The 17,452-nt window shown below is 43.6% G+C and overlaps 1 protein-coding gene across 1 annotated transcript in view; it reads left to right on the top strand.

Moving 5' to 3' along the window:
- The window catches only part of RELL1 (RELT like 1), a 59,681-nt gene that overhangs the window by 29,545 nt on the left and 12,684 nt on the right, over positions 1 to 17,452 (top strand). The window contains exons 3-6 of the mRNA XM_024731702.1: positions 3,537 to 3,608; positions 10,804 to 10,861; positions 13,274 to 13,510; positions 16,719 to 16,857. Of these exons, the coding sequence (XP_024587470.1) occupies positions 3,537 to 3,608; positions 10,804 to 10,861; positions 13,274 to 13,510; positions 16,719 to 16,854 (503 nt within the window). The 3' untranslated portion in view covers positions 16,855 to 16,857. The remainder of the gene's footprint in view (positions 1 to 3,536; positions 3,609 to 10,803; positions 10,862 to 13,273; positions 13,511 to 16,718; positions 16,858 to 17,452) is intronic.

The raw sequence follows: 17,452 nt of genomic DNA on the forward strand, positions 1-17,452 counted from the left end.
GAATGGACTCCTGTCCAGAGGCTGACTACCCCCTGCCCCCGACAATCAGGGGGGCAAAAGAGGTTTTATAGACAAAGGGAGGGAGCTACATGAAGAAACAGCACAGTCAGCTCTGACAGTCATCTTGAAATTGGTCATGTGGTGGTCTGACCAGCGTCGTCTTGATTGGTTTTTTGTCTTGTGTTTTATAAATTTATTTATTTTATTCGTGTATTTCTGGCTTCCTTGGGTCTTCGTTGCTGTGCGCGGGCTTTCTCTACTTGCAGCGAGCGGGGGCTACTCTTCGTTGTGGTGCGCAGGCTTCTCATTGCGGTGGCTTCTCTTGTTGCGGAGTACGGGCTCATAGCTGCTCAGCAGTTGTGGTGCACGGGCTTAGTTGCTCCGCGGCATGTGGGATTTTCCCGGGCCAGGGCTCGAACCCGTGTCTCCTGCATTGGCAGGCGTATTCTTAACCCTGCGCCACCAGGGAAGCCCATCATGATTGTTTTGTTTTTTCTCGGTACCCGGGCCTCTCACTGTTGTGGCCTCTCCTGCTGCAGAGCACAGGCTCCGGACGCGCAGCCTCAGTGGCCATGGATCATGGGCCCAGCCGCTCCGCGGCATGTGGGATCTTCCCGGACCAGGGCACGAACCCATGTCCCCTGCATTGGCAGGTGGACTCTCAACCACTGCGCCACCAGGGAAGCCCTTGATTGTTTTAAGTGCAGTTAATCTTTCCAGGGTCAGTTTTTTCCCATTTCCTTGAGGCCAATTCTCAGAATTGTGGCAGCTTATGTCGTGGTTACAGCCTGGTCATCATGTAGTTAACTTCTTCCACCTGGTGGGGCTTTCAGTATCTACAAGACAGCTCGCAGGATACGGCTCAGAATATTATCTACAGCCCTTGAGAAGGAACTAGAGGTCCTTGCTTTAGCTTGACTTTGCTTAGTGACAATTATTGTCTTGTTCTGCTTGACTGCTTTTCTCTGCTTCTGCATTTTCTCACTTCTCTGATTAAACTTATTCTTTGGCTAAAGTTTTTCCACAGGCAAAAGGCAGGCAGAGGACGTGGGCGTATAGACCACAGGGCCCTGCTCCACTTCACTCTCTCCCCATCCCTTATGCCTTGGTAACCACTCTCTATTTTTACAACTTTGGCTTTTTTAGTTTCCACATACAAGTGATAACATACAGTACTTGTCTTTTTCTGTGTGTGATTTATTTCACTAAGCATAATGTGATTAAAGTCCATCTGTGTTGTCAGAAATGGCAGGATGTCCTCCTTTCTCATGGCTGAATACTATTCCATTATATATATATCACATCTTCTTTACCCATTCATTCCTCGATGGGCAGTTAGGTTGTTTCCATATCTTGGCTATTGTGAATAATTCTGCAATAAACATGGGAGTGCATATAAATCTTCGAGATCCTGTTTTCATTTCCTTTGGGAATGTAATGACTGGATCATAGGGTACTTCTATTTTTAATTTTTTGAGAAACCTCCATATTGTTTTCCACAATGGCTGCACCAGTTTACACTCCCACCAGCTGTGCAGAAGTGTTCCCTTTTCTCCGCATCCTCGCCAACACTTTTACAAAATGATCCATCTTAAAGGCAGGTGGTGTGGTGTAGTGTCACTGTAGATTTCACAGGAAGCACACCTAGAGTTATAAACCTTGCTTTCATTTATTAAATACCTACTAAATCATTTACTCTTAATTGCCTTGTGGCCTCGGGCAAGTTATATATGTTATATATGCTGCTATGTATAATTTAACTTAAATTTAATTTCATTAATTTAATACTAATTTAATTAAAATTTTAATTTAAGTGAGAACAGTAATCTCCACCTTGTAAGATTATTGTGAAATTTATAGAGAATATATATTTGGTGTTTGTCACACATGGCCACTCAGTAAATATTAACCCTTACTATTATTGAATTAGATTCCAATAAGAACAATGGGAAAACTGAATACGTCTCACCATTTTTGTGCTGTTACTTTTGCTGGGGGAGTTCTATCTTAAATCTACGAGGTTAGAGTCTATGTTTATTAAGTAAGAGGTTGTGTGAACATTGCAGTGAAAATATGGCAAGAGCTGGTGCTTTCGTATTGACTTCAGACCGTCTCAGCTTTTCCTCTTAAAGTAGAGTTGCTGGATTGTGTTTGGAAAACGCTGAGAGATGAAATCCTGTTTTCTCCACAGATGTACTTTCCAACCACCCTTTAGGGCCTTAGGGAGTAGTAGGTAACTCTCCTTATCCCTTTCAGCCTCTCAAAGGACAGTTTTTGCAGAAATGTGACATTTGGAGTAGGTCAGCCTTCAAGCCAGCCCCAAGGGCAGAGTACGGGAACTTCTTCATTCCTTGCCAGCTTGCCGCCCTGTTGGTTTTTCCCACCCCCACTGACCTTTGAGCCAGAGAGAGAGCACGGTCGCAGGATGAGTCATGTTTGAGCTTATGAGCAAACCAAAGCTGAGTGTTTGTCAACAGAAGGCGGGGCCTCCCCCTCCTCCTTCCTAGGTGCTCTGTAGGTGGGCTTAGCCATTAGCATGTGCTCTATGCAACCAAACATGCGTATTCACGAGAGCAAGCAGCTTGGGGGGAGAAGACCATTTTCCAGATACACGGGCAGCACACCGCACACCTTGATTCATTCTTTGCGAGCTAGATCAACCCTCCCTCTTCCTTCCTGTGTTATGGAAGCAAATTATAAGGATCAGTTTCAGAGTGGAGATTTGATTTTTTTTTTCAAGGACTATTCCATGTGCAGAGTCTCTCAAAGTAAACTGAGTCTGTAGGCAATTAACTGCGACCAACATTTAGATCATTTGGAAGTACATTTAAAAGAAGAGTCTTGTAAAAACAGACGAATAATTACCCAATTTTTTTTTTTTTTTTTTTTTTTTTTTGCGGTACGCGGGCCTATCACTGTTGTGGCCTCTCCCGTTGCGGAGCACAGGCTCCAGACGCGCAGGCTCAGCGGCCATGGCTCACGGGCCCAGCCGCTCCGCGGCACGTGGGATCTTCCCAGACCGGGGCACGAACCCGTGTCCCCTGCATCGGCAGGTGGACTCTCAACCACTGCGCCACACGGAAGCCCAATAATTACCCAATTTAAGAAATGAATTAATTTTCTAAATTTATATAGTACATCTGCAATTAAAGTAAAATCCAAGAAGTTTTTCTTTCAACTGTCTTTTTTCTTTCCATTTCCCTTAAGGGTTTAACAAAACGATGAGAGAGAAATAATAGTTGTAAGGACTGATGTAGATACATGGAATTGTTGTCTTGGAAACTGAGTGTGTGTTTGGACTTGAGATCGATGGACAACTGATACTTTTTATGCCTCTTATGCCAGGGAAGTCACTGTGTGCTTTCAGTCAGGCAGCTTGGGGTTGAAGGAAGAAAGCAGAGCTCTTAGCACCATGGGGATCAGCTGAACTTTCCTGACACTGTTCAGAGAGGTCTTGGGCTCTAAGACTGCACGTCTCGTTGACCTGATGCAAGTGACCAATTGTAACCTGTCCTCCCCTCCCGTTTCTCTTTCAGAGTTGAACGACAGTGTAAATGAAAATAGTGACACCGTTGGGCAAATTGTCCACTACATCATGAAAAACGAAGGTATGGTTGTTTTAGTGTCCAGAACAATTCAGTATTCATATGTTTTATTAAAAACCTGCTTCAAAGAGTCATGATTTGTATGGATTGTCCTGTTTCTGAAGTTATTGACACCTTTTACCTAAGCTCACAAATAGCTCAGCTTCCAGCATTATCTGACCAGGAGAGTTTCACAGAAGTGTTTTCTAAGAGTCAGTCATTGTAGAGTCAGCCCCGGAGGCTTACCTTTTATTCCTGGCCTCGCCTCGATTTGGGGAAGGTCATATTACATCATGGAGCCTCACTTTCCTCCTCTAAAATAATATTTACCGCATAGCATTGTTGTGACATATTGCACATAAAGTGCTTGTATAATAAGCACTCAAATATTATCTATTGCTTTTTTTGTGCTTTTAAACATATTGTGGTAAAATACACATAACGTAAAATGTACCGTTATACCCATTTTAAAATGGACAATTCATTGCCCTTAAGTACGCTCACAATAATGTACAGCCATCACCACTATCTAGCTCCAGAACTTTTTCATCATCCCAAACTCTGTACCCACTAAGCAGTCACTCCCCATTCTCCATCCCCTTTCCCTCCATCCTCTGGCAACCCCTCCTCTGCTTTCTGTCTCCATGGATTTGCCCATTCTTAAGTGTTAATACTTTTAAAAAGTCTAACCTTTATGGCTTTAAGCACTTTTTTCCCCTCTGGAATGTATTCTAAACCCCCATCTTCCTAATCTTCCCCATCTTCCTAAACTAATCAGGATTAGTTTAATCTTCATTAGATAAATCAGGGTCATTGTTTTGAAGGTGATTGTCTCCATAAGCTTCCACACCCCGAGTGACTTTTGAGGTGTGTGGTACTCCTACCCACATACCTGTGAACTAAAAATGTCACCTGTCATGTCAGTAAACAAAGGATGTTGCAGCCATCAAGCCATCACATCTGCCCCAGCGGTGCACCCTGGGGAGACTCAGGGTGCACAGGATACTGGCCCCAGAGGGCTGAGGTGCATATCAAAGGAATGACTTCAGTGAACCCAGACTCTTGCATCTTCCCATACATAGAAAAGAACTACATTCCTTCACTCGAGATGTCTGGTTTTCTTTAATTAATAGTCATCTTTTGATGTTCCGACTACCTGGTCTTTGTTGCAAAAACCCCTGTATATCCTGGGGCTGCCTCTCCAGAGCACTCCCTCAGAGCTGTCTGAGACGCTGTGTCCCGGCCTTAGGTCCTCAGATTTGTCCACTGAATAAAACATAACCTCTCAACTTTTAGGTCGTGCATTATTTTCAGTCGACATATCCAGTATCCGCAGATCTCCGTACTTTGAATTCTCATGAGAATTTAAAAGAAAATGTTTTCCTTGGGCTCGGTCAGTGCTGACACATGCAGCATGCACTGCTACACCTGAGCCATTTGTCCAAAAGTAGAAATACCTCCGTGCTGCTCAGTAAATACATGCTCTTCCATCCCCAGCCGCTCCCCGGGGATCCTCTGCCCCCATATCCTCACTATCAACTGGAGCACCTGCCTGGCCCGGGCTGCTGGTCAGTTTTTCTGACTAAGAGAAGCAGCAATTTCACATGATTCAGCATAATTTTCATCGTTCTTTACAGAGTGGACTTTACGTATTTGGCATAGATCTAGGTGCATTATGTACATAATCTAATCCTCGGAATATTCCTCTGGAGTTGATATTATTATACCCATTTTACAGATGAAGAAAGGAATACTCCAAGTGGTTGGTCACATGGTTAAGGAGCAGCCTGGCCCTACCTGGGTCTCTTTCATCTATACAACATTGCCTCGACTCTCTTCTACTTTGTAGCTTTCAGTTTCTATGGGATGGAAAACCAGATAGCCAAACTTAATAATATGGTGTTTAAAATAACAAGACAGCCATCACTTGGATTTGATGTCTGTTTTCTAAAGACCTTCGTTCAGGGCACAGTATTTGGTGATGCTATCCCTGAGGACTCAGTGGTGCATATTTCTTTCACATAAAAAAAGTGGATTTTAATTTGCATAAGAAATACACAAATACGTTCTTGGCATAGAAGCTCCAGCCATGACAAAAGTTCACAGGGTAAGGTTGCTCCTGTACCTTGTGCTTTCCAAACTGCCTTCAGGGCTTTGGGGAGCTTGGAGGCATTTGGGACCTGGGCTTCTGAGAGCTGGAGCGGTTGCTGAGTTAGTGAGTGCTGCATGAGGGGGTTACTGACAGGTGAACTGGTTGAAATAAGTCAGCTGTGAAAACTTTGCCGGGGGCTGCAGTTCTCGTGTATAACTTCATAGTAGACACTGAGTGCTTGCTATGCGCCAGGCTCGTTCTAGGGCCTTTCTGGGAACCCTGTGATTCAGATACTTCGTTCCCAATTTACAGTTGAGAAACTGAGGCCCACAGCACTTAACTAACTTGCCAATGTCACCCTGCTGCAAGTAGCAGACCTGAGATTTGAACTCTAGCATCTGACCTCAGAGTCTATACTTACCCACGTGCTGTCACTGCCTCTTTCCTGGTAGCAGGAAAGACGTATGATAAACCTCCTCCTTTCAAAGAGACAACGTATAGAGCTGGGGTGTTTTATAGAACTCTTAAACATTAACTCATTAAATTCTCCAAACTACCTTATGAGGTAGATCCTGTTATCACCCCATTTTGTAGATGAAGAAACAGAGGCCCAGAGGGTAAGAAAATTACCCAAGGTCACACAGCCAGCTTGTGGCAGGATGGTGCCAGCAGTGGGCCTCTTCTCCTAATTACAGCAGACGAGAAGCCTTTGGGTCCTTGGAGCAAGCAGACTATATAATTTCCTCACCTTCCACACTCATAGACTATAGGGCTGTTCTTTTCTTTTTTAATTATGTCCTTTTCCTTTCAGAAAGTAGCCTTTTGGTTTCTGCTGCCTTGATTACCAGTAGGTATGTTGGAATAATACCAAGGCACTGATTTCATTCTTTCTCCTCTGCTCCCCAGTTCTTTCCCTTCTGTCTTTCTTATTCTTTACCCTCTTCAGCTGTCTGCCTGTGATTTCTCCAGTGACCTGTGAGGAAGGCTGGGGGCTCTGATCCTTTGTGTGGCCTTGGTTCTCCCTGGCCACCAGGAGACATCTGATCTCACTGGACACCCCTCTTCCAGCCGTGGCCCTCTCTAGCTTCCAGCCTGTGCCAAAACAGCAGCTGGGGGATTAGATACATACTTGGGTCTCTTACCAGTTGATAACCTAGCTTTTTTAGTTTGCCTTTGAGACTTAAATTCTCTATAGAACAAAATGTATTTTTCTTTTCTTTGTCATTAACAGACTCTGAACTTAATATCAATTAAGACCTCCCTGTTGAGGTTAATTTAACTATTTAAAAAAAATTATCAGCACACTATAACATAATTTTTCTTTAAACATTGAAGAAAAAAGGAATAAAATTGAGTACAAACCATTACCATTTTTCCATGTTTATTTATGTTTTCTTTGCCTATATTTACATATTTTAAAACATTTGCAGTCATGATATATGACTCGTCTTCTGCTTTGCATTTTTAATTTGGCTAATGGGATAATATTTCACCTGTACTCATGGTGACATTCTTGTTTATGGTTTAAACCTATCATGTCTTGAATGTTGCAAATCAAGTCTTGTTTAGATAAATATCTCTTGAAGGATGAATTTATTGGCTGGCCTGCAGACTGATTATTTTCCCCCTAATTCCTAATCCTTTCTAAATAGAGCTGAATTGAAGAGCGTTTGGGTCTTCAATTCAGTGGCCTCTGTATGGAAGTTTGGAAAGTACCTGCAACTCCACTGTATGGAAGTTTGGAAAGTACCTGCAACTCCTAGCTGAGCTTCTCTGCCAGGCCCTGACACTGTCTGAAAATAGCAGCAATTCCAAGCACCCTGGTTATGGTTATTCACACTAGGCAGAGAGAGGGATCCCTTGGTGCAATTCTCACCTTGGGGCTCAATTTGTGTGGTGGCAAAAAGGATTCCTTCATAAACTACCATCATTACTGAGTAGATCTCTGAAACTTGCTATACTGGTTATGCAGACATCCTGTGAACTGTTTAACTGCTCATCATTTAGATAGAGACTTGGACATTGAAGGAGTAGGTCGGGGTGAAAAGCACCCACCCCAGAGTCAGATAGACCAGGGCTTGAATCTAGGTCTGTTTCTAGCTCTGTCTCTAGCTGTGGGACTCTGGCCAGTCAGTTACAGCCTTTAGGCCTCAGTGTCTATCTTTAAAATGGGGATGATAACTCTGCCCGCTCTTGGGGAGAATCAAACATGATGGGGTCTGTAAAGCTTTTAGCCAGTGACTGGTACATACCAGGATCTTGCCTTGAATGTAAGGGAAAACTTTGAAAAGAGTAATAGTGGGAGAGAAGACAAGGCATTTTTCTTGTCTGATTTTGACTGGTCTATGCATATTATCAGGCAGAAATTCAGGAAAGAAGAGAGGAAGCAGTTTCTGGAAATTACTGCCCACTGGAAAATTTCCCCTGTTCTTGACCGGCTTCGCTTGCCCTATAATTGACTCCTCCCATCCTTTGGATGCCCATGAAGGGAAGAATAGTTGGACAGAATGCTGACAACTGTAGGGGAAACCATCTTTTGCAGCGTTTTGGAGTTATAAGTAATCACAAGGAGGAGAAATATATTCATTAGAACTTAATTGGATTATTGCTCTTTTACAGCCAAATTAAAGCATGTGTTTATGTGCTCACGGTGGTGTTCTGTTAGAGTTTTCTCATCACAGGAAACCAAAAATGTTCCCAAGGGTTAGTTTACTGAGATTTACTCCCTGGTATAGATTGCAGGGTAGACTAGAGACAAGGACGTATGTGCGTGTGTATGTGTGTGTTGGTCTCACACACCCACCCTCAATGGGTATGAATGATCAAAACTTGAGTCTACTCTTAAAGCATCACTCGTAGCAAACAAAGGGGTTGTTTACTATTGTTTCTAAGAAATAAGGGCAAGATACAGGAATACATGAGAAACAACACAAGCCCATAGAAACAAGTTTTAGTAATGATTTTAATACATTTTCATAATCTCTCTGGCAGCATTTCATCATCTGATGTTCCTAACAGAGGTCATCATTTTGATTAATTAATTTTCTCAGGTGACTATTTAAACTTCTGTTTCTGAAAAGCTCATTCTTATAAGTGAATGCTGTTAGTGTTATCTTTGTTTTCATACCTTTTTTGTTGTTGTTATTTTTCCCTCTTTTCTGTTTATAGTTTTGAAGTTTAGTAAATGATGGCAGAATATAAATCTCAACTGGCAAATTATTGTGTATTCCCTAAACTCTTTATCTGAAAGAAAATTATTGTCCTGAATTCTTAGTATTAGTTAAAGGGAAAATGATGAGACTGTACTTAAATTTGTCTTACAGAGGGTAATGTGCCTTTTTTGTCACGTGGGAAAAGATACTGCTGATCCATTTCAGCACTTTTTTTGTAATGATAAGAGTCTTATTTAGATCAAAACTTGTGTTTGGATATGCATTTGTGCATCTTCACAGATAGTCATGAAAGGCAAAGAAAATATTTCTTTTTGAAAAGGATGGTATGCTCCATCAATATGTCTTCAGAAACCCCATACATTTGCAAGGGTTGTGAAGGGGAGAAAATTAGATTGTAGGGGGCAAAACCCCCTTACTATTTTATATGTAAAACACAGATATGCGTATAGTACATAAACGTGTATATCTGTAGTATTATAGTTTCATGGGAGGGTGATTAGGAAAAAAATATCAAAAAAAAGGCTTCTGGGTGGAGCAATAATGAAAAAAAGTTGAAACACTGGATACATCCTTAGCTATTAGCACTTAAAAGCAGCAGTGTTGAAAACAGAATTAATTCTCCTCCTCTCGGATGTCATCTGAGATGATAAATGTTGGTGTTAGCTCACATGATAAATAGTGATTTTTTAATTGTTTCATTGGCTCTGGGGAATTTGTTGTGGTTAGTCCTGGGGACAGTGCTTTAAAAATCAATGGGAATGGGTCAGGAGTCGGTCATAACATCTGGCCTTGCCAGGAAATACCCAAGAGAAACTTGACCATTCACTTCAGTCTTTTATCCTTAAGACTTGTCACCCTACAAAACATGAAAAGAACATGTGTGTCTGTGCATGGCGGTGGGGTAGGCACCCAAGAAGCTTAGATTCAATTTGCTTTAGTGGACAGCCTAGGCACCCCCTACAAATTTGGATTTTTTTTAAAAAAAGTTAACATTAGAAGTCTAATTTAACTGATGGGTGTGACCAACATTTGAAATTTAAAGCTATCTGGCTAGAGTTAAGGTCTTGTATGGTCTGAATGGCCCACCTAGAAAATTAATCCTTTCTCATCCCTGATTCTATGTGGGATAGACTTGATACTACATGGGCATCCAGAATTTAGGGCTAATTCGTTAAGCATGTATAAGTTATTAAAATACAGGTCTCTTGAGACATACATTTTATGACATATTTAGCAAAGTGAGTTAAATTCAGTTTCCTTTTGGTTTGAGAAGGGGAGAAAGATATGGCTTCTATGTTATATTGCTAATGACGTGTAGGAAACAAAGCTCTGTAGTAGGTCTGCTTTCCTTTGCATAGATTCTCTGTCGCTCTCCCTAAATTCCTGCGTGGTGAAAAGTGTCGGCAGATGGTGCCACACCTGGGTTTTTCTTGGGAAAGACCCTCCCTTCTCCAGGGCCCCAGGGCCTCATTTGTGAACTGAAGGAAATCAATTAGGTGTTTTCCAAACAGTTTTTCTGATATGATAGTTCTATGATCACTCATATGATTGATTCCATTTTAATTCTTTTTAAAATTAATTAATTAATTAGTTTTTGGCTGTGTTGGGTCTTCGTTGCTGCAAGCGGGCTTTCTCTAGTTATGGTGAGCAGAGGCTACTCTTTGTTGTGGTGCGTGGGCTTCTCATTGCGGTGGCTTCTCTTGTTGTGGGGCACGGGCTCTAGGCATGCGAGGTTCAGTAGTTGTGGCACGCGGGCTTCAGTAGTTGTGGCTTGCGGGCTCTAGAGCGCAGGCTCAGTAGTTGTGGCTCACAGGCTTAGCTGTTCCGTGGCATGTGGGATCTTCCCGGACCAGGGCTCGAACCCATGTCCCCTGCATTGGCAGGCGGATTCTTAACCACTGCGCAACCAGGGAAGCCCCCCATTTTAATTCTTGACCTTCTTTTTTTTCCTCAGCAAATGCTGATGTTTTAAAGGCAATGGTAGCAGATAACAACCTGTGTGATCCTGAAAGGTGAGTGCTTTTCCCCTGATTTTATGGGGCTTTCGTTTTCAGTTATCCACTAGAGCAGGTTTCTGTACTTTGGCACTATTGACATTTGGGCCAGGGAATTCTTTGCTGTGAGGAACTGTCCTGTGCATTGTAGGACATTTAACAGCATTCCTGGCCTCCACTTACTGGATGCCATTGTCCCTTTCTCCTGCTGTGTGACATCCCAGAACCAACGCCTCCACACATTGTCAATGTACCCTGGAGGCGAAGTCGCCCCTGGCTGAGAACAGCTGCGTTTACGAGAGGGAAGAGTAGCCCTGGAGCTGGGGACCTGGGTGAGTCTTACCTCCACCACTTCTGGATCCCCTCTTCTCGGGCAAGTTAACCGACCACCCTGAGCTCAAGTTCCATCATCTATAAACTGGAGATAACCACTGTACCAACTTAATTGGAATATTATGAGGAATACCGAATACCTCAGGCATCGAAAGACCTCTATGAACAATGATGATTAAACGAAAAACCAGGCTGGTTTGGGGGCACCTGCTAAGTTCTGTTCTTGTATTACCAGTTTTAGGTTACGGTGGTTGAGTATCATAGTCCTTCCTGATTAATTACAGGTAACTGTATTTCTATGTAAGTTTCCATGCTTCATGGAGCATTTATTGAGTGCCTGCTGTGTGCTGGGCCTGATGCTGGAGCCGGGCCTTCACAGATCCTTGCCATGGAGGACGAAGTCTAGTGGGGAGTGGAGACAAGAAGCAGGGGCTGCTTGTAGGCAGAGAAAGTCCAGGACAAAAGGCCCGGGAGAGTGAAAGTGTGGGATGCCTCCGGTAAGGTTCAGTCTGGGGTGGCCCGAGTTCATGCTATGGACAGAAGCAAGAAAGGCCAGGAAGGCAAGTTGGGTTTGAGTGACATGGCAAGGAGTTTGGACCTCTTCCTGCTTACTCTGTGGGTGGTACACCCAGCGCGTCTTAGCTATTTCATACATGTTTGTCAAACTGGCCACGTTAGATCTGCATTTTAGCGAGGTGACTTAGTGCCAGAAGGCCAGTGAAAGGAGCTCTGGTGGTGTAGTTTATAGAGACATACGAGCTGTGGTTTCTGCCACACTCCAGCCCTGACCACAGACTCCTTGTGTTAGGACCATGTCACCTCATCGAATCTTTGCCTCAGTCATCTTAGGGCATCCTATAGTCCCTGTCATTGGGTTTTGTGTGCAGCGTTTACTAGATAAACGTTTGCTGAATGAATGTTGTTAAATTTTTTTGTCTACTTTTGAAGTGGGCAAGTGGGCTGCTTACCAGCAGCATAAAGGCTGGCTTATGCTGTCATGAGACTTCTATATGCCTTTTGGGCTCTCAGCCCAGTCTCAGGAGTCAGGCTCTGCTGTTATGTGCTGCCCTGCCCACCTCACCTACACCAGGTCAGAGGGCTGATTCCTGGTTGGGCTGGCCCTGTCCTGTCTTATTTCCTCCTTTCCTAGTGGACCAGAGCCTTGACACGTGCCTTTTGAAAGCAGCCAGCACCTGACCTATATATACTTCTGCTTTTTATATTTTGGATGGTACGGCTGGGTTTCTTCCAGGTTATCAGAGTGATCTCCCCTGTTTCTGAAGCACTGTAGCATGATGGTTAAGATCATGGTTTCTAGATTTAGTCTTTCTAGATTTGGATCTCAGCTGTCGCTTACTAGCTGTGTGACCTTGGGTAAGTTACTTAACTGCTCTGAGGCTCAGTGTCCTAGTTTCTAAAATGAGGAAACTAATAATACCTACCTCAAGGTTTTGTAAAGATCAGTGGAATTAATATATATCAAGTGCATAGACTGCTAAGTGTTAGCTATTTTTGTTATTACTATGATCAACATCTGTCTTGAGCATCACTTTTGATGTCTTGACCTAAAAGCGTTCTTCCTTTGACACAATAGTCAGATTGGATCAAATATTCTATCTTAAGTCATCCGATAATTTGATTGGAATTTAAGTTTTTCTCTCCTCCAGGGCACATATATTCGGGGCATCTCTTAGCTTAGAGATCTAGGAGGAACTTGGGTATGTGTGAGAAATTAGTTTACTTGAAATTAGACTGCATGCAAAGGGAGATCAGCCATTTGGAAAGAGACCTAATACTTGAAAGACAAACAGTGCATCATCATTAGAAGCAGTGGTTTATTTCCGGCCAGTTAATGCCATACTGGAAGTGATAACTCACATTGTTACTGTTTAAAACGAACTGTCATCGTATAGTCGTGAGAGCTGAGTACCTGCTGCCTGAGATCAGTTCACAAAGCCCATTTGTATAATTGGAAGAGGCATTTTTTTTCTTTTGATTTAAATCTGCTTCTTATATTGCAGGGGGAGAGAATGCCTTAGCTGGTATTTCTTTTAATAACCAGTTCGACCTTTTCCTTTTTTTTTTTTCCCACCTTAGCCCAGCGACCCCTAGCACTCCTGGGAGCCCGCCTGTGAGCCCCGGGCCCTTGTCGCCAGGTGGCACCCCAGGGAAGCACATCTGCGGCCACCATCTGCACACAGTGGGTGGTGCTGTCGAGCGGGACGTGTGTCATCGATGTAGGCACAAGCGATGGCACTTCATAAAACCCACCAACAAGGCCAAAGAGGGCCGCTCAAGGCGCCAAGGAGAAGTTACTGTCCTCTCTGTGGGCAGGTGAGTCCTGGGGGTGCTTTGGGTTTGTGTAACACAGTTGCTGCGCTGTGTGGATTTGTACACCCGTTAAATGTAGAGTGTGTTCTCCTGAGCCTGGCTCAGGTCCTATCTCTGGGCTTCTTTGATGTTTTCTGGTCTGAGTCCTATATTTTTCCAACAGCAGAAGAATTCTAAGAGGTGGCTATTGCAAGATCAGGTGTGACTTGTATTAATTAAGGTAACAAATTAATTACTTGCTGTATTAGGGTTCTACAGAGAAGCAGACTCAATAAGATATATATACACAGAGACATACATGTAAGAGGAGATTTATTATGGGAATTAGCTCACACGATTGTGGAGGCCAAGAAGACAGGAAAGCTGGTGGTAATTCAGTCCAAGTCCAAAGGCCTGAGAACCAGGGGAGCCGGTGGTATTAGTCCTGGTCCCAGTCTGAAGGCCTAGAAACCAGGAATGCTCATGTCTTATGGCAAAAGAAGAGGGATGTGTCAGCTCAAGTAAAAAGAGCAAATTCAGTCTCCCTTTGCCTTTTAGTTCTGTTCAGGCCCTCAAGGGATTGGATGATGCCCATTCTCATTGGTGAGGGTGATCTTTACTCAATCTACCAATTCAAAGGCTAATCTCTTCTGCAAACGTCCTCACAGACACACCCAGAAATAATGTTTTACCAACTCTCTGGGCAGTCCTTAGCCTGGTCAAGTTGACTCATAAAATTAACCATCACACTTGCTCTAATAGATAAAACCAAATCTCAACTGTTAGAGAATGTAAATTTGTATTTCACTTGTGGAAATCGAAAGATCAGCCCTGGGTCCTTTCCATCTTGTGCCTCTGCTGGATTTGCTAGCAGGAGAAAGTACACAGAGCATTGTTCACAAGAGGTTTTTCAGGAGATGGGCCTGAAGTGGCACATTTCAGTCTTGCTCACATTCCTCTGTCTGGAACTCAATCACTTGGCCACACCTAATGGCCAGGGAGGTAGGTAACGACGGCCAGGAAGAAGGGAAGAGATGGAGCCTGGTCCACTGCTCTCCAGCCTCTGCCGTGTAAGATCCACGTGGACCCCTGGGACTGCTCGCTTTTACTTCACCTCCTCCTTTCCCAGTCCTAAAGTTCCATTTACCTGTGACCCATATGTGATGTGGAGATCTTGCAGTTCAAGTGATAAACAATTTGACGATACTGTATGCAGAGCATTTTTGGTTGATTTTGAGCCTCCTGCAGGAACTGCAAGGCTAATGCTGCACGTGCAAAGGCAGTAGAGAGTAATGGTCGAGAGCATGCCTGCTGGCACCAGACTGGGGAAGCCCTGGGCAAAAGCTGACAGTGTTGCCTACATGATCCTTCTCTCCTTACTGACGAACTCTGAGAAGAGTAGCCTGGACTCACTGAATCACCCTCATTTGACTCCTGACACCACTACTCACAAACTGTTACTTCTCTCTGTGTCCCAGTTTTCCCCTCTATAAAATGGGGATGACAGTAGCACTCACCTTATCGGGTTGCTGTGAACACTAAGTAAGGTGACTCAGGTATAGGTCTTAGACCAGTTTTTGGTGCTTATTATATACTCAAGAATTGTTGGCTATTATTATTACTGTTATTTGAATTCCATTGAGTTTCATCATGTGTTGCACAAGCAACAAGGAGAAGACTCCTTGGCTCTTCGCCACTTATAACAAAACAGTGCAACTCATGACCACACTGTTTTATTCAGAGCAGAGTCATGGGAACTTATGAATGTGGAATGCGGTGAGAACCTGTAACTTGTTTGGACAAAGTGTATTTTGTTTGCTTTAAAAAAAATCTGCTGAAACTTTCAACTCAGATTCAGCATGGCTTTTTTAAACGCCCCCCAATCCAACTCTCCGTCTTGGAGACAGAATAAATACTATGACTGCTGAGTGATTACAGGCTGCTTTTCAGCAAGTGTTGCTTAAAGAGAGTCTTAAAGTTTGACCGAATAGGTTTGTGGTGACAACTTTTTTCCTGATCCTCCGTTCACTCCTTCAGAGTCTCTCCTTCCTCCTTCTGGTGGGTGAGCTCATTTTGGACAAAGAAGGAGAATTTATTTTAGATGGTTTTGAGGGAAATGAAGACCAAGACTAGAGAGAAACTGCTGTGAGAGATCTTAGGGTTTTGATGGTGATGGACGAGAAAAGCAGTCCAACTGAGTACATTTCTTTAACTTCTCTCTTAATTCTTAAGGAAAATCTCTTCCTTAAATTCCTTAACCCTTAATGAAAACCCAGATTTGCTTCAAAAACAGAAACAGAAAAACCCAGACAAAACTCACGCAGACACAAAAACTCTGCCACCTGACTGATGCTGATTAATGTGTGTCTGGGGCCCTGTGTATAGAGGTAGACCCTCTGCTGGGTGAAATTTGAGAAGACAGTTCCCTAGTGAACGTCAGATTTGCAGACTGGTCAGGCTTTTATTCAGTCTTCTGTTGTTAAAACAGCTGATGTTTAAGCCCAGGTCCTTGTTAGAAACCACAGCTCTGAGGCTGTTTCATATTTGAGTACCCGTGTTTCTTAGTGCCTTTCCCATGCTCTGTAAACTGTGCAGCAGTCTGTGATGTGTTGAGTGAACATCAGCTGGGAGGTTTGGCAGGACGGTTCCTCCTGTTGAATATGGTGGTTTTTTTTTTGCGGTACGCGGGCCTCTCACTGTTGTGGCCTCGGATGTGCAGGCCCAGCGGCCATGGCTCACGGGCCCAGCCGCTCCGCGGCATGTGGGATCTTCCCGGACCCGGGCACGAACCCATGTCCTCTGCATCGGCAGGCGGACTCTCAACCACTGCGCCACCAGGGAAGCCCTTCTTTTCCTTTTAAAAAAGTTTTTATTGAAGTATAGTTGATTTACAATGTCGTGTTAAGTTCAGGTGTACAGCACAGTGATTCAGCTATATATATATTAATATAATGTGTATATATTTATATATATATATTCTTTTTCAGATTCTTTTCTCTTATAGGTTGTTACAAAATATTGAGTATAGTTCCCTGTGCTGTATAGTAGGTTCTTGTTGATTATCTATTTTATATATAGTCATGTGTGTATGTGAATATGGTGATTTTCATTGCTGTCCTAACTTTTGGCTGAGTTTGTTTGGGATCCTCCAGGTGGATGATTTTTACTTCATTCATGATTCTTGTTCAGTGGAAAAGCAAAACCCGTCACATTTCCTCTTTCTCCCGCTCAGGTTTAGAGTTACGAAAGTGGAACACAAGTCAAATCAGAAGGAGCGGAGAAGTTTAATGTCAGTTAGTGGGACCGACAGCGTCAATGGAGAGGTGTCTATGACACCCCTGAAGAGAGAGCGAAGTGGCACAGAGTAGCAGGTAAGTTGAAGTTGTGGCGACATTGGAGGTGGGTGGCACATGGCAGGGAGAAGGTGCCCAGAGCCTCCCTGGAGTCTGTGGTAATACGGGAGTGACTTGGCAGGGAAATGAGAAGTACTTTCCTGGAGCTGGTAAGGCTGTAGGGGACGGAACACCATTACTTGTCTGCCCAGAGTTTTTGTGAAGAGCCCATCAACACAGGTGCCTCCAGGGACCTGGCCTGTATGATAATGAGTGGGGAGGATTACTTAGGAGGCAATGTGGAGTGGTGGGGACTGGAGCAAACTAGAAATCACATAACCCATCTGTTAGGGTTTGCATTACCACAAGGCAGGAAGCACTTAGTGTGGCTAGATCTTAGGCAAAAAAAGGTGGAAATCTAGACTTTTTTTTTTTTTTTTTTTTTTTTTTTTTGGCATTGAGGAGCACAGGCTCCGGATGCGCAGGCTCAGCGGCCATGGCTCACGGGCCGAGCTGCTCCACAGCATGTGGGATCTTCCCGGACTGGGGCATGAACCTGCGTCCCCTGCATTGACAGGCGGACTCTCAACCACTGCGCCACCAGGGAAGCCCCCACAGGTGAAATCAACAGGTT

This window comes from Neophocaena asiaeorientalis, unplaced genomic scaffold (assembly GCF_003031525.2).
Source record: "Neophocaena asiaeorientalis asiaeorientalis breed wild unplaced genomic scaffold, Neophocaena_asiaeorientalis_V1.1 scaffold39, whole genome shotgun sequence".
Lineage (NCBI taxonomy): Eukaryota > Metazoa > Chordata > Mammalia > Artiodactyla > Phocoenidae > Neophocaena > Neophocaena asiaeorientalis.